This window comes from Lissotriton vulgaris, chromosome 8 (assembly GCF_964263255.1).
Source record: "Lissotriton vulgaris chromosome 8, aLisVul1.2, whole genome shotgun sequence".
In the NCBI taxonomy this organism is placed as follows: domain Eukaryota; kingdom Metazoa; phylum Chordata; class Amphibia; order Caudata; family Salamandridae; genus Lissotriton; species Lissotriton vulgaris.
In genome coordinates, this window is record NC_141696.1 from 860,132,655 (window position 1) to 860,154,549 (window position 21,895).

Sequence of the window (21,895 nt, forward strand, 5' to 3'; positions counted from 1 at the left end):
GTGGAGCCGCATACGACGCCTACCGACTCGCAGGGGTACTGCTGACCAAAACATTCCGGATCCAGTCTGACGCCTGGGGACATTCTAAGGTAAGGAATCTAACACTAACGTGTTTCTTTCAGATATGCTCTTCAGGTTTCTGTTGAACCTCTCAACCAACCCATTACCTTGTGGGTGGTAAGGTGTGGTGACTTTGTAGTTCACTCTGCACACGTTCCACATGGCAGTCATGTAATTGGACATGAAACTGGTACCCTGGTTAGATACCACCTAATTGGGGAAACCTATGTGGGAATAAAATCAGTGCCCAGCCCACCAAGGGTGCAGTCACTGTCCTCAGAGGGATAGCCTCTGGGTACTGGGTGGCACGGTCCACCAAGACCACGATAAACCTGTTGCCCACAGCCGTCTTGGGGTCAGGAGGCCTCACAGTGTCGATGCCTACCTGTTCAAAAGGGGTGATCATAACAGGGAAAGGCTGGAGTGGAGCCTTCCATCTCCCTCCACTCTTGCCACATGTCTGGCAAGTCCTACAATGAGTATCAGAGTGCTTTTGCATTTGGGGCCAAAATAAGTGGGTAACAAGCCATTCAAAGGTTTTGTCCTTCCCCAAATGTCCTGCCAAAGGCACATCATGAGTCAGGCCCAGTAGGAAGGCTCTGAAGTGCTGGGGTACCACCAGCACAAGGGCTGCTCCAGGGTCATTAACCTTAGGCTCACTATACAGGAGACCCGTCTCCCAGTAAATCCATTGTGAGCCAGACTTCTTGCCAGCTGCCTGGTCTGCAGCCTACGGTCGCATACCCACAAGTGAAGGGCATTCCTGCTGTTCCTTGCAGAATTCCTCATTGGTGCGACCCCCTTCTTGCTACCAATGGGTCAGCTCAGGCAAGTCTCCCAGTTAGGCCACATGCTCCCCTGTAGGTTACACAGCGTCCCCCTCAGGGTCAGCCTCCTCATAGACCATGGAAACTTCTGGGGCGGGTTTCCTGTGCCCTCTGTCCCCCTCTTTCTGTCAGTCAACTTGGCACTCTTTCAGGCTCCAGGTCCTTCTGATCACTCTTGCAGGTTGCCATGGACTGAGTGGTCACGAATGTCCACTCAGGCAACTCCACCATCTCTAAGTGTGACCGGTGTTCCACCTCACCCCTAGGGGAATCCTCCAGTCATTACCCAGCAGATAATCAACAGGCATGGATGGACTCACAGCTACCTTCAAGGAATCTGACCCCCCTTCAAGGGGAACCTGTGCCACCACGTGTTGGCAGTCAGAGATGTCCACTGCAACTACTTGCTGAAAAACATCAGGGACCACCTGCTTTTCAGACACCAAGAGAATCTAACAGTAGTCACACTGGCTCCTGTGTCTCTCAAAGCTCCACCCCTGCCCATTGATGGTCACCCACTCTCTGTACTTCCTAGTGTTCTCAGGCACGAGGGTTCTCTGGACCATCTTACTGTCCGATGTAGAGATCCATGGTTTTCTATCAGTTGGGGGGGGGAGGGGGGGGGGGGGGGGGGGAAGAGGCGAGAATCCCAACCCTGGTAACTAGTTTGAGGCCCTTTATAGAATTCCCCCTGTTTACCCTTGTCCCCCACTCTTGTGCTGGGGACGCTGCTCATCCTTGGCAGAGTCCCCCCTCATACCTCTTGTGGAGCCTGGCATTCATACAGTGTTCTGCCTCCTGAGCGAGCTTTCTGTAGTCAGTCATCTTGCTGTCAATCACATGCTGGCGCTGCTCTGGAAAACAAAGACTATGTAAGTGTTACCATGCAATCAAATTATACAACCCCTAATAGTGTGTTACGGCTGCCCTTCACCCAAACATCCAGTGCCCTGCAAAAATTATCAACACACTCTAGCCAAGTTTGGAATCAGATTTCCTGAAGGACCTAAACTTGTTCTTGTACTGCTCTTGGGTGAGACCATACCTAGTGATCAGGGCATCCTTCATGGCAGAGTAGATGAGATGCTGTGCTAGCCCAATGGCTGTCAAATTGCCCCTCCCCTCTACCTCAAAGTGCTTCCACAGACCCGACCACAGTGTAAGTCAGGGACCTGGTGCATGGTGCGAGCTGACTCATACCCATGAAACAAATGTATGTCATCCTCCCTCTTGTAATCCTTCACTAGATCTTTGGGAATGTGCACTCTCCCTTCAGATTGCACTGGACGCATGCGGGCACCATTTGTGCTGGACTGTGCCTGTTTAGCCTTGATATCCAGCTCCTTCATACTCCACTTATGGGCCAAAATAAACTTTCTTTCCACCAGAGCAACGGTCTGATCCTTATTCTTCTCTTGTTGCCTTTGCTCCATTTCCAGTTTTTTGTTTTCCATTTCCCACTTAAGCTTCTCAAGCTATCGCTCGTTCTCTGGCCTGTCGCCTGTCCTTCAGCTCCTCTGGGGACAGATTCCTGGATGACACACTGCTGCCACCCCTGGAGGACGCTTCCTCCACAAGCAGATCCAAAGCTCCAAAGTCCCCTTGCTGCTTCTATTCCTCCAGATCCACGTCCTCATTTCCAGCTTCTCTTGCTGCCCAAAGGGCCCTCAGCGCCTTTTGCAGCTCCTCTTTCCTAAAATAACTTTTAACAGGGCAATTAAGATCCTTGCAGATATGCTTCACTTTGAGACACCGATTAAGATTTCAACCTCCCAATCTCAAACACAACCTCTGGAACTTCAACTGGTGGCTGACTGAAATGACCAACCAATCATAATCACAATCTACCCAGGGAGCACTTTAGCACACATCAGCAGTGGTGAAGAGCCCAGAGCACACAAACCAGCAAAAACGAAGTTCAGCACACAATCCAAAATACAGGAGGTTGAGTCAAAAAGACTGGGGAAACCAAGTCAAGGATGCCTGGTCTGACAATCCACATGGCAATTTCATATTTATAATGGTTTTGATCATAAAACAATTTGTGTTTATTCTGGTTCATGAACAGAAAAGCTATCTCAGGAGAGAAAGGGCAGCAATTGCATGTTACCTTCATATGCATACAGAAGTCATTTAAAACGATTCTTAGATAAACAAACCTTTGCCAGTGTGATTATGAATTAATTGGCAATATGATGTGGTGCACCCTTCATTCTAAACAGAATTATATTCCTTCTACTGTTACTTCCTGTGGGATGTTGGGTGTACAAGGCTTGCATATCCCAAGTAACTAGAAAATTATGCTGTTCATTAAACTAAAATGTTCTTGATCATATCTGTGCTATCTTTGATTTATGATGGGACCTCCTCAATAAAAAAAATGTCAAGAAATAGTCAGCCTATTTGGCCAGTAGCTCCACAATTGATTTTTGAGTCTGATACACTGAGGTGCCCCGGTTGGACATTTAGTTTTGTTATATATGTTGGGTAAGATGTACAGAAGATGTAAGTGTATGTCTTTATTGTGGAGAAAAACATATTTTTTTGGGAGAGCCAACCACCTTTTCTAGATTTGGAAAGGTGACACGAATTATTTCTGAATTTCTAGGGTAGGGTTCAATGGAATAAGGCTCCCAGTTTGATGAGGACAGAGTCCAAAGCATTTAGTAGCATATTAGTTCTAGATAGGCATTTCATTAATGTCATGGTTACAGAAACCAGCATATTCTACTTAAGTAGAACTTTAACCTCAAACTGAATTTTAAGTGCTAACCTCAATTAGTAAATAGATAAATAGATACTTCATTTGACAGTAAGTAACTACACTTAGATGAAACATGGAAATTGGGTAAATGTGATAAATACATTTTCTGCGCATCAAGGTCCGCATGCTGAAACTCATTAAAAAAACATTTGGAGTTGCGAGCTATCTATTATTAAATTGTCTCAAATATCTAAGCCTGGTGGTCATGTGTACAGATTATAGCTTTAATCTCGCTGCAATATTTCAAACGATTGCTGTATCAATCTGATCTGTTGGTGATTTCTGGATTGTAATGCACTGATTTAAACTAGGGGCAATAGAGTAAAATGCTTGATGAAAGCACTGCAACATATTACAGATGTATTAGTAGGGATAAACATGTCATTCAAACTATGGTTTTAAACAAAATACGCCAAGGTTGCAGGACTGGCTAATTACTTGAGTTAACAAGGTTATCTGCAAGTTCAAGGACAGCAACAGAAGTGGTTATACATCAATGAGTAACCCAAAGTGAACCAAACGCAGGCCTACAAGCTTTGTTCAGTTTTAATTTGCAGGTGACCCTGCTCATTTGGCTCAGGAGGCAATTTCTAAGGGTAATGAACAGATAATGAACATGGTTTGAGGGTCTTGGTATTGGATTTTGCCCCAACCAGCATTAATTTAATTTTGGAATTATAATAAAACTTCTGGAATGTTTACCTTTGATGGCTGGTAGGGATTCAGCTAATATCGGCATGTCTTTACTGTCTCCAACTCTGAGCAAGTGCTGCAGACTGTTGCATTGACCCCCGCCAAGGCCTCTCTCACACACACACACACACACACACACAGAAACGAGAGGGTACATAGTCTTGGTGCATCACAAAGTTAAGTAAGTAAAGATTACAGAGAGTATCACTGGTTATCAGGCGTTATAGGAAAGACTGCTTGGCAGAAAAAAACATTATCAATGTGGTGAGATTAACGCTATCAAATGCAGACGTCTAGGGCAAGACCAATACTGACACATGCCAATATCACAAATGGCAAATGACTCACTTTAGACAAAAATGGGATAACATCTCATTGCTTCCAAGATTGGTAGATGACCACGTTAATGTTTGTTGTGGAACTTTCCTAGTAAAAAGCCCTGTTGAAGTTGGAGGGTTGTTCCTATTTTATAACCTTTTGAGACAGAATGGTTGGATACTAGGCAATAAGCTGCTACATGATAGTATTGAGGTTAGACTTTTTATTACTAAAAAAAAACAAGGTTTTTTTATTTAGGGAAGTAGAGGACGTGTGTTTGCCAGGAATATTTAAAGGATTGCTAAAAGATGGACTGCAGGTGCTATAACAGCAGCTCTGAAAAGTAGGAAGGGGCCTGCGTGAAAAGCATATGTGATGGATTTCAGGGTGTGCCCTGGGGCTTTAGTTTGCTCACTTTTGATGAATTCGAAAGCACTAAACAAAGAATTTAAGTAAGACCGTGATAGTCAAACAGTAGGCAGGAGTTGAGATGTAGACTGGATTTTTGTGTGGCGTGATTTTCTGAGCTATTAAATAGAACAGAATCTCATTACCTCTCTCAGGTAATTCGGTACTATGACTGAAAACTGCCTTGCTTACTGCAGAACTCCATAGCACAATCTCATGAGAACAGGAGCCAGTAGAATACTACCTCACATTAAATGGTTATACACCTACGTAGGTTTTGCAAGGATTTGAAATTACCCCTGAGAGTTGCATTTTGTTATGCATCCAAATAATTTCTTCATTAAGGTATATGACCTTAAAAAAACACAGCTTTCGAGTAATATTAAAGTGACCAACTCCAGACTTTGTCTGTCAATGCAATTGCGCTCATAGAAGCGACCAGATCTGCAGAAGACATCTTGTTCTTTTAAATAACCCGAGACGGATGGTTTGTTGAAACTGACCGGAAGATAGTTAGTGACGAGTCTGCTATCGCTGTCGGAGGTTCAAGTAAATGGGCTACAAGTGAGGATTTCTCGAGAAAGGAAAAATAATGCGCTTGGACCTTTCTGTTGCCTTGAATGGGGCTCTAATGGAGGTATGATAAGCTGATACAGAGTTCCCCGTGGCTTGACATAGTGTATTTATTCACAGTCCGCTCTCCAGATTTTAAACCAGTCAACATGCCACCTGAAAGACTGCTGTAAATTCATCTGGCTTGTATTCGCTATGTAAAAATAAGTACACTTCAACTCAATGACTGAATATCAATTAGACTGTTTATTTCCTCAACATCAAGCAGTGTGGCATTTGTGAATAAGGACATATCAGAAATGAGGCCTGGAAATCGACAGCCGTCGGCTGTTGAACTAAAAGCAATGTCGATTATTAGCCCTATATAAGCACAGATTCCTATACAAAGTGGTCTAAAAATGCAAAGTCTAAAATAGCGAAACATTTGCAATGACCTAAAGATGCCAAAGACAAAAAATCAGCACCAGATCAATAAAAAAATAAAATAAAAACAAAAAAGAAATAAAATAGATATTTACAGATTTACACATTGTACTGAGAAGCAGTCATGTCCTGTTTTTATCTATCAATACAGTTTTTAGAAAGTAGTGTTAAGAACTAGCGTAATGTTCTATTCAACAGGAGATAGTGCGCCCTCAGACGTTATAATAAAATGACAAGGAAGATATGGAAACAATCAGATGGGAACAGTGCTCACAGGTTACAAATACTCTCACCACAACACAGTATTAAAACGTACAGCAATACAAACATTGTAACAGAGAGAAGAATGTATTCAGATTATGCTTGGCTAGAGCGAACATGCTGTCCTGTACATCATGAAAAATGCTAAGCATATTTGGTGCACCACATACAAGAATACAGAAGTGGCAGCAGGGAAATGTCTATCGTCTATAGCCTACGTGACATAACCATTCAAACAACACCTTTTGTAGTTCCCCTGTTTTCTTAAAAACACAGCTTTACAGTCACTGAATAAAAAAGGTGAAAACCCCTCATCTATGCAGTTTAACAGGAGTTTAGATTTTAGGCCAGAATCCAGGCACATATTACCAGGCATGGCAATGAAAATGTTCAGCACCTGCCTTCTACCTAAGTGAATACATTACAAAGTACCTGTATTCTGGCCACAATCAAATGCACTTCAAAGAATGATTTATACAGATACATTGCTCCATTAATCACTTTCCAAGGATTAGATCTTGGTTATCAAACCTTTAACAATTAAGCTGCTATCACTACCAACACGTTACTATTAAAGTTATGTTGCCTGTTAACTGTAAGCCACTGCTCTTTCTGGGCTATTCTATACTACCTGGACACTTACCCAAATAAGCTGAGCAGTGGAACAAACTGGGAAAGCTTAAATGTTAATAATGCATAAGAACACCTCAGTTTTGTTGCCTCCTAAACATTTTTTGAAGTCGTTCAACAATTGTTTTGAGGTATAGGTTGAAACTTAGCATTCAGAAGATGCCTGCAAACGTGTTGTAGGCCAAAATAGAACCTGTGGAGCTCAAGAATGGCTGGAAACAAGGTTCTAAAATAGGAAGTATGAGGACACTACACAGAATAGCACCCCTTTCTAAATTTGCAATGTGCCATATACTACAACTATAATTACCCAAGGGGCCAGCAACGTAGTATAGCAGACAAGACTAAAGTTACAAGGATTACAGGTCTTCGTATTATCCAGTTGTGCTACCGACGCGACCAGCTGCAAAGAAGACTCTGTAGTGTATAAAACCTATTCATACTGACGTAGTGGTAAATGGAGTAGTGCAAATCAAATTTTGGGCACAACCACAGTGGTCATACGCTTAAGAGAATCAATTTTCAACACGACACGGCCATCTACGATGGAAAATGTAGACTGTTGTTAAGGAATCTACACAGTGAATAGTGCTTCTCTAGGTTCAAATAGGCAGCATTCATCACATAGATGGCACTGGTGGAATATGAGTCGGAATAATGCGTTTTAAAACTACTAAAAAAATTAAAATGTTCCAGTGAGAACAGGTGCATCCACAGAAACAAAGATCTAGCTTCACAGGAGTAGTTTTTCCTCATTTTTAACTGTTATTCCTCCTTTACTGTCCCACCAATTTATCATCTACTAGAAGACCACTAGGAAAACGTACAGCAGTTCTAGTATGGCTGTATTACCGTAGGGGATCAAGGGTCTTCCGAGTGACAATAGGAAATAAAGTCAGATCATGGCTAAATAGGCAGATTGCACTGGAATAAGTCATTCACAAACAAAAGCCACAGTGAGCTGAAGTCAGAGCCTGGTAAAAGCACACAGGAGTGCCAGCTTAAGAGCCCATCAAGAAGACAATCATGGGACAAAATGGATCACAGAACATACAGGCTGAGAAAAATGTTACCACTTTCTTAAAACGAAAAGAAAAGTCCCACCAACAAGAGACGTTCCGAAGTATGGAAAGATTTGATGAGTGAAAGCATTTTCTGCGGGGGGAAAAAGATGATATGACTAACAGAATGAGCATAAGTGTGAAATTAAAGGCGTAGATGGATAATATGAGTAGATGCAAAAAAAAAAAAAAAAAAAAAACACTGAAAAAAATAGCACATATGATAAAGTGACACATTGTATGCACTGCTGTTTGTGCCAATCTGTTTTGCGACAAACAATTTCTTAGGTCCAGGTAAGGCCCAACATTTTTCCTAAATCTAATTTTATCCTCACATATTTCATGATTTGGGCTACTACGGTAAAAATAGGAAATTAAACTTCCGAAAGTGAAAGAGCTACAGGTAGAATAACAAACAAGAACCAATGGCTAGAGACAAAGACAACAAGATTAGATGAGTCATGAAGCAGTAGGGCCCCGGCACAATCTGTCACTGTTACATTCATTAAGAAGTTTACAAAACAAAGAAATCACAATACATTTGGAATCACGGGGTTTATATCTTATTCATTGATGATTAGCACAGGAGAAGGAAGTTGACAATGCTGCTTTGCTATTTTTATTGCACCGCAAACAAAGCCACACGTATTGCACCGCTTGAAGAATGTTGATTGCTCATCTCTATTTGATATAGAACTGAAGGCTAACGGTGCATATCCTGTGGAACAACACAACACCATTCGGTTTCATAAGCTGAAGAGAAGCAGGTGGCAAATCCTGGTGGGTTGCAATTTATATTAGAAACCAGAGAAGAAATGTTCATTTTGTTGTGAGATTTCAGTAGATTACTGCTCTTGATGGAAATTTGAGCACGACTGATCCTCATGTTTTGCGCTCTAAGTTTGATTACTGAGCATTCCTTTCAGTAAGGAGTAGCCATTGTGTGTCAACAATGACCATGGCCTTAAGACTGTTCCACAATGAAATTCAACGACTTTGCATACTCCTCATTTTACTGGTGTTCTATTTGGAACTGACCAGAACACACAGAACAAATTCCATACCAGATCAACTACAGAACTTTTACTCCCTTACTGAACAAAGCAAAGCAAAAGTTACTCCACATTGAGGTGCACCAAAACATCCATTACAGCAGAGTGTACTTAGAATCTAGAGTCTGGATCCAACTTAATCAGTGATGTTACTAGATATCATATGGTTTTCCTAGAAGGCGTTGTGAATAAGTGTAGCTCCTAACTTGGAATTATGCGGAAAATGACCATAAATGAGGGACCTTTTGCAGTTAATAGCTGGGTCCAGAATAATATTCCTTGGTTTGTTTACCACTCTTTTCTTCAAGGAAGTAGGTGCTATCCGCAAGTATAATAAAAAAGAAAGCATTATGTGTGTGGGTCAAACCGGTCTAAAAAACAGTATGATTATTTGAACAGATTAGAGTAATAGCAAATATTCCCCCTCCTTCCAGAATGCATTTGCTGTGACAACCTTAGTTTCTTCGTTCATCTTGCCTTGAAAGCTTCTGCAACCTCTGGAGCGCTGTTGCCGGCAAACAACGCTTACAATCACTCCTCTGTAAAGGCAATATTGCAATGGCCCCCAAAATGCATTGTTAATAAGCACTGAAGATTACACACATCACGTTTTGCGGAGAGTCTAAGGAGAGAGAAAGAAGCAAAACTGTACAGGCAGGCTTCATACTGAGTATCCAGAAACAATATCTCATGTTTAGCCAAACAAAACTGGAATAATATTGCTATTGTCAGAGGCATTTTGATCCATGCCTTATCTTTCCTCTGTGATAGCAACGTGAACAGCAGACCTCTTTTGTACTTAAAGTCCTCACTCTCCATGCGCCCACAACCACACTGAATGCACAGTGGCCTCATAGTCCGTTTTAGCAGGCAGCTCGTGCGTTCCTCATTTGATCCGGTCAAGAGGCAGACTTTCCGTCAAACATTTGAGTTGTTCCTCTCCGAGTTTGATTTTGTCCTCCAACTCTCGCTGCTCAATGATCAGTGCAGATTTCATTTTCACAAAGTGCTCGTAGTCCGCCAGGCTCTCATCGCTCAAGTAGCTGGCTAGAATGTCAAAGACAATGCGCTCCCTTCGATCCAGATTCTCTTTCAATTCTTTTGCGTCTTCATGCTGCCTGGTGAGCAACTTCTGCTTTTCCACCAATGTCCGCTGGAAAGAACAAACACATATATACAAATTATTTCATGTGCCAGAATAGCTTAAAATGTTGTGGCATTTGTTTTCATCAACAAGAATAACTTATTTCTAAGTACGGATTGGTTAGCTCTTGAGGAAAATAGTCTTAGTTTCCAAATACATGCATGCAAGGTAAAAGAATAAATGTACATGGACCTAATTTTTCTTTACTGACAGACATAAAACAATATCACGAGGGAAAATCAGAGAACAGCAAAAGTAGAGTTGTGGAATTAGTTAAACTAACCAATTATAATAATTTCCAGGGAACATATCTACTCTATCAAGAACTACTGTCTCTGGGCAAAAACGTTTCTCCTTTCATACAATCACACTAAGCGAACCTGATCTAAAGAGGCTTCCTGGTCTGAAGAGACTTTGAGGCAAAATAAATAGCCACACGATTCCATTACACAATGTGATAAAAACAGTGCTATCCTGAAATACACTTCAAAACAACAGTTACCAGACAGCTGAACAAGTCTGCAACAGTACCACAATAGGAATGTCAACCTGGTGCAACTCGAACACTTAGTTGTGAGTCTTTTTTAACATTTGTTTCAACTTAAAATAACATGTGTATGTATATATACATATATATATATTGATCAGAAAAAGATATATATATATATATATATATATATCTATATATATATATATATATATATATATATAATCATAAAAATCCACATCCTTCTTAATACGATTTGCAATTATCAATCAGGTTATATAAAGAATGTCAAAACATCCACTATATAGGAGCTTCCTAAGTAATCCCTAATATGGATGTATTTGTTCATTGGTAGCTGCCCTTCAAAAGTTTTGACTATTCGCTTTGGTTCCAAAATGCACCATATAGTTCTGCCACATTACTCTGGTGCTTCACAAATGAATTCAGATTTGTCATCGGGTAAGGCGCTCACCATGGAGCAATTTAGAGGTATATCTTTCTCAGAAATCAAAAGTCTTTCACCATCCAATGATCAGATGGTTGTTTGTCTCAGTTTCCATCTCGCACAGCCTATCCAGAAGACTACAAATCGGGGACTCTCTGCCAGGGATATCCCAGAGATCAGAGCTGATCTGCCATACAGGGCACACATCAACTCTTTATCGAAGGATGTCAATGAACCACTCATGTAACCAGGTCTCTTTTCTTTTCCCTCTTAAGGTTTTAAACAAAGCCAACAAACTCATGAGGGAAGGGATTCTTTGACCCTTGCATACACAGAAAATGCCTTGAATAGGGTTTGCTGAATTGAAAATTGTAGATCTCTAAACACAAGGCGCATCAGTGCAATTTAAACCCTGTGGAGGCCCCCAGGCAGTCGAAATTTCGAGGCCTCCTCGCAAATTATCTCCAAATACCCAATGCACCGGATTTTCTTTTTTACAAACTGACAGCTGCCAGAAGATGAGCTTACAAGGGACAACTGTTTTGCGAATCTGATGTCTCTGGTTATCTACTCGATAAGTTGCATTTTGATCCGTGGTCATGGGACCCCTAAATGGAGTGGAGCCCATAGTCCAGTACCTACTTTGCCGATTTGGTAATCCAGAACTGTGGAGCATGGGATGTGTATGTCAGCAAACAGCAAAGTAGGCAGATTAAATGGAACACAAACATGAGAGACAGACAAGCAGATCGGACACGAAGCCCTTTAAGTGAAGTGTAATAAAAATTAAATGCATTATGGGGTGGTGCGAAACATCCCCCTGAAGGAAGGGGACTTAGGGAAATCATCTGGGTAGCATGGTTCAAAGCCAGGATATGGGTTAAATATGGCCTGGCTTCTAGATGTAAAATCTTTGACACAATACCAGTCATAAGATGTGTTTTTTCCCCCCAAATAATAGATAGGGTTGCAGTTATAAACACATGATCGCTAGCATCAAGAAGAGCACCAATTGGGAATACGTGTCTAAGTATTTGATACACCTAGACTATAAAAGAATATGTCCCACTCCACACTTCGGCATTTGTCCTGACTTTTTTAAAATCAAAAATCTAAAGTTAGTGTTCAAGCAAAGCAAATCAGCCTTGTTTAAGGGTACTGAACCAAGCAATGGCTAGTAGTCCTTGGTCAACCATAAGGTTAAACACAAGGGCTGAAAGGCTAAAGATTCAATCATAGGACAGGATTCTGTCATTTCAAATGATTGGGCTAGATAATGACTACACATCACCTAGAAATCCAGCCAGAGACCCTCCACTACATACCTGGAATGTCTGCCCCTTAAGGGAACAAATATGAGGCACTGTGACATCAGACACCACACAAGCATGTCCATGTATTTTACCCCACACATTAGAAATTTACCGGTTACCTGGCAAACTCCCATTCACAATGTTGGGAATCAAAGCAGTGGCGGCCGGTAAACTCTGAAATAGGTGAGATGTAAATGCCAACTCTGGATGATCCATAGTGAGCTAGCCCAAAGTCCCTGAGGTGGGTTTGTAGGTTCTCACATTCAACGTGGAATTTTAGAAAAACAGTATAGGCCTACCACTCTATTTATGGAATTTATTTTAAAATGTCTGATGCCCCTAACGTTTAATAAGTTCATCTGCGGAGGAAACCCCGAAATATACTAAAAGGGAAGTCTCTAAAGCAGGGGTACTCATAGTACGGCCCGCGGGCCGGTGGCGCCCGGCAAGCCTTCCCTGGCGGCCCGCCGGACCTTGCAGACATGTACCAATTTAAAAAAAAAAATTCAAGAGTTTTAGTAAACACCGGCGGTTGATGCAGCCTGACTCGGAGAGGCTCTGCTCTAGGGGGGCTGGGAAATTCCAGCCATAGAGTGGAGCTGCAGGGGCCTCAGAAGAGGTGAAACAGAACAAAACCTCATTAACGATTTAATGGTCTTTTAAAGACCTGTGAAGTGCTCCGGCTGTGTGCGCGCCAGGCAAGCTGACTCCTCGTGGGCTGCCACAGAGGAGGGGGGGCGGGGGGGGGGGGATTGTTGGACAATTACAGTGATCAGGACAAACCCCGTGACTGATTGAACCAAGCCACTTGGAGATCACTCTGCGCAGCCTCGAGTAGCATTTGTTTTATCGACACTGAAGGGATGAAAGTCTGAATCAGCCCAGCCTTATTTGGAATCTCTGCCCTCCGGATTACACCTGATCTTTGCTGCAGTGGTCCAGCCAGCTCTCGTGCACCCTCTACATTAGGGAGTCACTAATAATGTGCTGCAGATTTTGGGAAGGCTGGGGAAGGTGGTTCGATGTGTGCAGCAAATAGCTCTTGCTTTTCGTGATATTTCTAATAGAATTAATACACCTTGCCTAGATAGAGATAGGGAGACAGAGATGGAGAGAGAGGGCGAGGGAGGGAGAGACAGACAGACAGAGGGAGGGAGAGTCAGGGGAGGTTGAGGGAGTGAGAGAGTTAGGGGAGGGCGAGGGAGGGAGTGAGAGAGGGAGGGGGAGAGTCAGGGGAGGGGGAGACAGGGGGAGGGGGAGACAGAGGGAGGGAGAGTCAGGGGAGGTTGAGGAAGGGAGAGTGAGGGCGAGAGAGGGAGAGTCAGGGAAGGGAGACAGAGGGAGAGCCAGGGGGGTGAGGGAGGTAGAGAGAGGGAGAGTCAGGGGAGGGAGAGAGAGGGAGAGTCACAGGAGAGGGAGGGAGGGAGGGAGAGCTAGGGCAGGGTGAGGGAGAGTGAGAGTCAGGGGAGGGCGAGGGAGGGAGTGTGAAGGGAGGGAGGGAGGGAGAGTGAGGGGAGGGAGGTAGAGAGAGGGAGAGTCAGGGGAGGGAGAGAGAGGGAGAGTCAGGGAGAGGGAGGGAGGGAGAGCCAGGGCAGGGTGAGGGAGAGTGAGAGTGAGAGTCAGAGGAGGGCGAGAGAGGGAGAGACCGAGGGAGGGAGAGTGAGGGGAGGGCGAGGGAGGGAGAGACAGACAGAGGGAGGGAGAGTGAGGGGAGGGCGAGGGAGGGAGAGGGAGAGACAGAGGGAGGGAGTGTGAGGGGAGGGAGGGAGAGTGAGGGGAGGGAGGTAGAGAGAGGGAGAGTGAGGGGAGGGAGAGAGAGGGAGAGTCAGGGAGGGAGGGAGAGTCAGGGGAGAGGGAGGGAGAGCCAGGGCAGGTTGAGGGAGAGGGAGAGTGAGAGTCAGGGGAGGGCGAGAAAGGGAGAGACAGAGGGAGGGAGAGTGAGGGGAGGGCGAGGGAGGGAGAGAGTGTGAGGGGAGGGCGAGGGAGGGAGAGACAGAGAGAGGGAGTGTGAGGGGAGGGAAGGAGTGTGAGGGGAGGGAGGAAGAGAGAGAGAGTCAGGTGAGGGCGAGGGAGAGAGGGTGAGTCAGGGGAAGGCGAGGGAGGGAAAGAGAGTCGGGGAGGGAGAGAGAGGGAGAGACAGGGGGAGGGGAGGGAGGCAGAGGCATAAGGAGGGAGGGAGACAAAGAGAGGGAGGGAAGGAGAAAGAGGGTGAGAGGGAGAGAGAGAGGAAGACAGGGAGAGAGAGGGAGGGAGACAGTTGGAGAAAGGGAGGGAGACAGAGAAAGGGAGAGAAAGGGAGACGGAGAGAGGGAGGGAGACAAAGAAAGGGAGGGAGACCAAGAGAGGGAGGGATACAGAGAGAGGGAGGGAGACAGAGAGAGGGAGGGAGATGGAGGGAGGGAGGAAGTGGGAGGGAGTGAGGGAGACAGAGAGAGAGGGAGAGAAAAAGAGAGGGAGGGAGAAAAAGAGAGGGATGGAGAGAAAGAGAGGGATGGAGACAGAGAGGGGAGGTAGAGAAAGAGAGAGGGAGGAAGACAGAGATAGGGAGGGAGGGAGACAGAGATAGGGAGGGAGGGAGACAGAGAGAGGGAGGGAGACAGAGAGGGAGGGAGGGAGACAGAGAGGGAGGGAGGGAGACACAGGGAGGGAGGAAGACAGAGAGGGAAGGAGACAGAGAGAAGGAGGGAGACAGACAGAGAGAGGGAGGGAGGGAGGGAGACAGAGAGGGAGGGCGGGAGACAGAGTGAGTGAGGGAGACAGAGTGAGTGAGGGAGACAGAGTGAGTGAGGGAGACAGAGAGAGTGAGGGAGACAGAGAGAGTGAGGGAGACAGAGGGAGTGAGGGAGACAGAGGGAGTGAGGGAGACAGAGGGAGTGAGGGAGACGAGAGAGGGAGGGACGGAGAGAGAGAGAGGGAGGTAGAGAAATAGAGAGAGGGTGGGAGGAAGAGAAAGAGAGAGAGGGAGGGAGACATAGAGAGAGATATGTGTGTATGCTCGGTCTGGTGGCTCAGTGGACAAAGACATCCGCTGCCAGGGCCTGTGTTCAACCTCATGGTCACAGTTTTTTTTTGTCTCTAGCCCCGCCCCCTCTCTCACTGACCACGCCCCCACCGGTGCGGCCCTCGGCCACAAACTACACTGTAAATTTGGCCCCTTAGAGAAAGTTTGTGAGTACCCATGCTCTAAAGCAACAGAAAGAGAAGAGACGGAGAATATTACAAACTGCATCCAGGACAAGCTCTGTGAAACAGGACTATAATGTTTCCCTAATTTACAAAATACAAAAGCACAGTGGCATAGTAAGGCCACCTTAGGCTTCGCAGGAGCCGCTGCGCACTTCTGGTCAGACGCCTGGAGGAGGGACTGCAAGAGTACCGCCCGCACCCGAGCCTGCTTACTCCGAGGACCCACGCTACTTCTTGCTGCTCCCGCTTTGCGGGAGCCGCTGCGCACTGCTGGTCAGACGCCTGGAGGAGGGACTGCAAGTCCCAGGGGGCAAGAGCACCGCCCGCACCTGAGCCTGCTTACTCGGAGAACGCCTATTTATTACATCATCTAACGCGCATTGCTGGACGCGCGCGGGCTTGCGCTGGGCGAAGCCCGGGCCAAGGGTGGGCCAGTTTGAGCCCGTTGGGGACCGGAGGAGGCTGGGCTGGGCTGGGCCCCCCTCTAATATCACCAACGCCACAAGGTTAGCTACTTGCTCTATTTGTTCCTGCCAATTGTTGTGGAGGGGTGGGTGATTCGGTGTTAAACTAGACTGCTCTACCTAGTTTGCAATGTCTACAAGCGAAGGGAAGGGGAAGAAAGCTGCAATAGGTGGGAGTGTTTCAGGGACACTCGCCCAGATTATTACTAGAGCAGAGTCAGTGTTAGCGCATGAGATAGCTCTAACTGAGCGCCGCCTCTCATTGGACCCGGTATTCATTAAACGCTCATCCCTGGGGGGATTGATGTCAGCACCCTTACCTCAGCAGCATACACATACTGATACCGACCTTGGCGATGTGGGTCAAAGTGGTAGCCAAACCCTTCAGGACCCAGTGTACACACATATGGCTCGGGAGTAGGAGCACTCATAACGTCATCTATGCAGCCCTTCCTTGAGAGGTTGTCGTCAATTAAGGAAAGACTGGTAAAAATTGAACTGTTGACTGTAGCTAATCTCGATTGTATTAAGAGCAGTTTGGTGAGGAGTGCCCTGGCTAATGAGGTGTTGGCGAATGTATCCCGGGTTCCCCTAGTTACTAATCCCCCATCGTCCACCCTGCCCACCCTAATTTCAATCTTATCCAGTGGATGTTTTACCTTGTGGGAGGGATGTAGCTGGACCAACTACCTATAGTGGTGCAGTGGCCCAGCGAAGAATAGGTTGTTCCCAGGGGGGAAGAGCAGTACAACAAACCATGGGAGGGGGTCTGGCCCAAAAACCATCTGGAGGACTGAAGGAAAGACTCCAGATTAATGAACCTAAGCATACTCTGCCACATATTGACTCACCCCCTGAATCTTCACCATACATTGTTGTACTGACTGGGGTGCCTGAATTAGATAAAATTAACGCTGAATCCTATAGTGAATTAAAAAATAAATCGATTCATTGGCTGAATAACAATAGACCTCTCCCACCGAATGTGCAAAGCCAAATCTTGTTTGCCCGTAGAGTAAGTTGGGTGGGTCGTAGAGTGAAAGACTTAGCAGGCGACTGTATAGTGATTAATTTTTTGGGACAGACGGGCAGTTCAACACATATGTGAGTGGCCGAACCAAAGGACGAGAACCAGTATCCAGACTTTTGATTTAAGTAACTTCTATCCTCCCCAACCACTATGGAGAAATGTGGACACCTAGGCAAGAATTTGGAAGGGAGAACCCAGGCAGGTATTGCCAGCAATATAGGAGGGAACAACAGTACTTATTTTTTTTTAATATCCCCCTCAGTAATAGATTTAGTGTACTGGACCTGGTGGATTGACTGAATCCAACAGACCTTTGTCCATTCATCACGGCTAAACAGCTGTGTAATGCTACTCTTGATGTGGGAGATGAGGTAATAAATCAGCAGGCTACACCAAGTAATGAGATAGTGAATCAGGAGCTAAGCACAGTCATTAAAGCTAGAGACTGTGGGGAGGCGAGGAAACCTATAGACACACCCGAGAATAAAAATTCCACAACTAGTGAGGTGGTATTAAGCCCTCAAACACTAGAGACCGCTGATAATAACTATGAGACCCTAGAAGATATAAATAGGGGAGAAATGGAGGTAACCCCCGAGAGAAAGTTGGAAGCGAGACCATATGGCCCTAGGATCCTGTCATGGAATATTGCGGGCTTAATGGCTAAGTTGGATCTCCCCGATTGGGGTGATTTTATAGACTCTCAGGAGATCTGCTTATTTCAAGAAACTTGGGCAGATCACTACATAGAGTAGGCTTTGCATCATATTGTGAAGTGTCAGTGAAGGGCCCAAGTGGCAGACCTTCAGGGGGTCTGTGTATCTGGGTGGGCACCCATTTGGGCTGTACGGTGAAGAGAATAGATACTCATTCAGCTGAAATTTTATGTATTCTTCTCAACCACAGAAATCTCCCAACTATGGCCATTATCAATGTCTGCTCTCGGCCAGTTAAGTATGGGCAGACATCTCCAACGCTAGATTGTTTGGCTGCTCTTCTCACTTCACTGTCTGGGAAAGCATATATTTTTTTTTAATCGGTGGGGATTTTAATTGCCATTTTGAACCTCTAAACGGTTTGTCAACATCTATTACCAGTGATGAGGATTCAATATGGTCAATCCCTGCGTCTAACGCTTACCCGATAATGGGGTGGGCCCCACTAGTTCTGCAATTAACCTCCCTTACCCTTACTCACTCGTTAAGGGCATGTGATGGTCTGTTCCCTGATGATAATCCTGGCCATCCCACCTTTGATAGAATTGGTCAGGCAACAATAATTGATTAGATCTTAATAAATTTTGAAATCTGGCATAAGGTTGCAAAGTTTTCTGTCCTCCCCCGTGAAGAAAGCAACCATAATCCGTTGGTCGTAACCCTAGACAGCTATCTAGTAGAAGCAGGGCAAGGTCTGGACAATCTCCCATTAGATAATTTAATAGTGGTTGAAGGAGGGAGAAGAATCAGTTAAGGTTTAATAATTCAATCTCCAGAAGTAATGCCAGAAATGTATACTCGCATTATCCCTCTGTTAGAAAAGGCAAGTGGGGCTTCTGGAAATAGTGCCAGTCAAGTCCCTGACAAAGATTTAGGTAAAATTAACCAGGACTTAGTTGCAAGCTTGGCGGATTTCTTTTATAGCAGTAAGCCCAATAAGGGTAATTGTCGCAGAGAAGAAAAACCCTGGTACAACAGATCATGTAGGGATGCAAAGCGAGCCCTATTGTTAAGTCTTAAGGGGGGGATAGCACGCAAATAAGGGAAGCAAGGAAGTTCTTTAAAAAAATCCTTTCAGCAGCGAAATCAGATTGGGAAATGAATAGATGGCAGGCTATTAAGAATGCCATGGATCACAAAGATACCTGAGTTTCTGGAACCTAGTCCACACTGGTAAAACTGAGGGTAGGTCTGCCATCGAGCCCAACATTGGCGAGGAAGCCTGGCGTCTCCATTTTGAAGACTTACATTCAAGTCCATCTAGTGAGAGTGGGATGTCGGTTTGTTGTCAAACCATTGATTCCCCTGCAGAGATACCTCCTTGCACCTTGGCTGAGGTATTAGCTGCCCTGGCCAAGGTACTACCAAACAAAGCTCCTGGGTTAGATAGAATCCCTGGGGACCTGTATAGAAGCGAACAGGTTGTCTGGGCCCCATACCTTCAGACATTATTTAATGCTATTCTTTATGGCATGTCAACCCCCCCCTACGTGGGATGGGGCAGAGATCATCCCCATCTATAAAAAAGGGTCCCCCATAGAACCAGCAAACTATAGGCCATTTTAGCCTTATCGATGAACACAAAAGATTTTTGCTAGAGTGTTCTGGGAAGACTCCAGGAATGGATGGAAGGCCTTAGAATCTTAACTCCCTTACAAGCAGGCTTTAGATGTTAAACATCTACAAAGATCAGTTGTTTAGGCTTCAATTGATCTATTGGAAGCACATAGTTTTGGAGGGCGGTAGTCTGTACCTTACATTCGTGGAACTTAAATCGGCGTTTGATATGGTAGATTGTGACCAGTTGTGAAGTATCTTGCTGGATATGGGAGTACCACCATATCTTTGTCACCAGCTCAAACGCCTCCACGAGGGATCATTTGCCAGGGTAAGGTTCGGCAAGAATGGGAAACTAACGGCTCCCTTTCCTGTTGGAAAGGGGGGGAGGCAGGGCTGCGTGCTTGCGCCGACCCTCTTCTCACTCTTTCTCAACGAGTTAATTGGAGACCTTCTTGCAATTAAGGATATTGACTGCCCTAAACTAGCTAACCGCAAATTTCCCTCTCTAATGTTTGTGGATGACACCCCGTTCCTCTCGAAATCACCAATGGGGATGCAGCGTGTGTTAGAGGAATTTAGCCTGTTTTGTAAAAAGAGGAATTTAGTAGTAAATATTAAGAAAAAGTATATGGTCTTCCATGAGGATTCCATAAATTGCCCGCACCCAAGAATGGATGATAGACCATTGGAAAGGGTCCCTATTTTTGATTACTTGGGTCTCACACTAAACGATAAAATGGGATCGGGACCCCAAATCAATAAAGCTAATCTAAAGCTGACTCAGGCTGTTAGGGGGATTTTAAAAGTTTATAAGAGATGTGCCCTAAAGGTTATAAGCCCGCCTATAGAAATTTACAAGGTTCAAGCTAGGGGGGCATCTATGTATGGGGCCGAACTGTGGGGACATAGCTTAGCTAATGTCCTCACTGTAACAGAAAATAACTTTCTAAGACAAATCTTGTGCTTGTCTTAAAGTACACCCTTAATACCATTAAGGATGGACCTGGGCATCCTTCCCATTGCGGATTTATTTGCCTCACGGCCACTCCTTTATTGGCGACGGCTGTGGAGCACGCCAGAGTTCGGACATTATCGGGAGGAATTAAAGGCTGTGATGTCCACCCTGGGGGCAGGTAGCATCCCATGGTTGTCCTTTATTAGGGACTCATTTCGCTTGATAGGAAGGGAGGACCTATGGTCTTGCTCCGGAGGAGTCATGTATGGCTATTTCAAGGAATTCTTTGGTTAGTGTATTGAAGGAGTATAAACTGACACGTATTTTACAGACAGTTAATCCTTCTAGTCTAACCTATGGGTTCCTGGACATAAAACACCAATATAAAATGGAGCAGGTGTTGGATTCTATACAACCACCACTAGCAAAAAAATTATTTTTGCAATTTAGATACGGGACGCTGCCGCTCCATGCATTAACCAACAAGTGGATGGGTGCTACTACCCACTACTGGGGTGCCTAGTAGAGGAAGAAACTGTAATTCATGTGCTGTTGTTCTGCTTGGCATACAAGTGGGCCAGGTCAAAGTGGGTTATCCAACTTTGTAGAAATTTGGGTATCAGAAATTACAAAGAATTCTATAGGGTTTTAAAATCTGATACCAACCCGGTCTTTGTCGTTGCTATTTCTAAATTTCTTTTTGCTATGTGGTGTAAGCGAAGGTACTTATTGAAAAACTGATGTAAGAACTAGTAATACCTGCTCTCACGTGTCAACCACTGTGATCTTAGTTCCTGCTAAAACTCAGTGTGCAAATTTATGCATTTTTTGAACAACTTATACGAGCTCTATTAATACCCGCGACCAATTGGTTGCTATTGTGACATCGGTTATTAATAAAAACATAGGCTGTGAATATTTTTCTCTTTTAATATTCTTAGTTTAAATTATATTTTTAATGATTGTTTTAAATTGATTATAACACAGATAATGATGATTATCAGCTTATTTGCCTGCTTCCCAATGGGTGACTATTACTGCTATGTATGCCTCTACCATTTTATCATTCAGTGCTTTTTATGAAACCGTATTTTCTTTGATGATATAAATTCGTAGATATTGTGAATCTGTATGAGCTTTTATGGCTTTAATAGCCGAAAGAAAGTTTTTTTATGATGATGTTTACTTCCTCTTGGCATCCAGTCTCATGTCCTTGCCATACACTGGGCCCAAGACATCTCACCCCACAGGCTTTCATATTGCACACGCTCATGCATGTAAACATATATACACTTCCAGACACGCATACAATGACAGTCACACTGACATACATACACAATCACTGGAACTCAGGCAAACACACGGATACATACACACTCATAAAAAACATATGAAACTGCTAAAGAAAAAACGTACCTGGGGCAGGTCTCTTCAAAATGAGCTGACATACTTTTTTCAGCAGGGCCCACGATTTCCGAATCACTTAATTTGGGCAAGCAGCACATCAGAGCAAGGCTCAAGGACA

General features: G+C 44.6%; 1 protein-coding gene across 5 annotated transcripts in view; it reads right to left on the reverse strand.

Moving 5' to 3' along the window:
• Positions 1-5,869: 5,869 nt before the first annotated feature.
• Positions 5,870-21,895, reverse strand: part of SHROOM2 (shroom family member 2) — a 724,057-nt gene continuing 708,031 nt past the window's right edge. For 4 of the 5 annotated variants that reach the window (XM_086934790.1, XM_086934788.1, XM_086934787.1 and 1 more), the window contains one exon: positions 5,871-10,223. In XM_086934790.1, coding sequence (XP_086790916.1) covers positions 9,957-10,223 — 267 coding nt within the window. In that variant the 3' untranslated portion in view covers positions 5,871-9,956. Of the gene's footprint in view, positions 10,224-21,895 lie in introns of all 5 variants that reach the window. The other variant, XM_086934791.1, reaches the window with a different exon arrangement.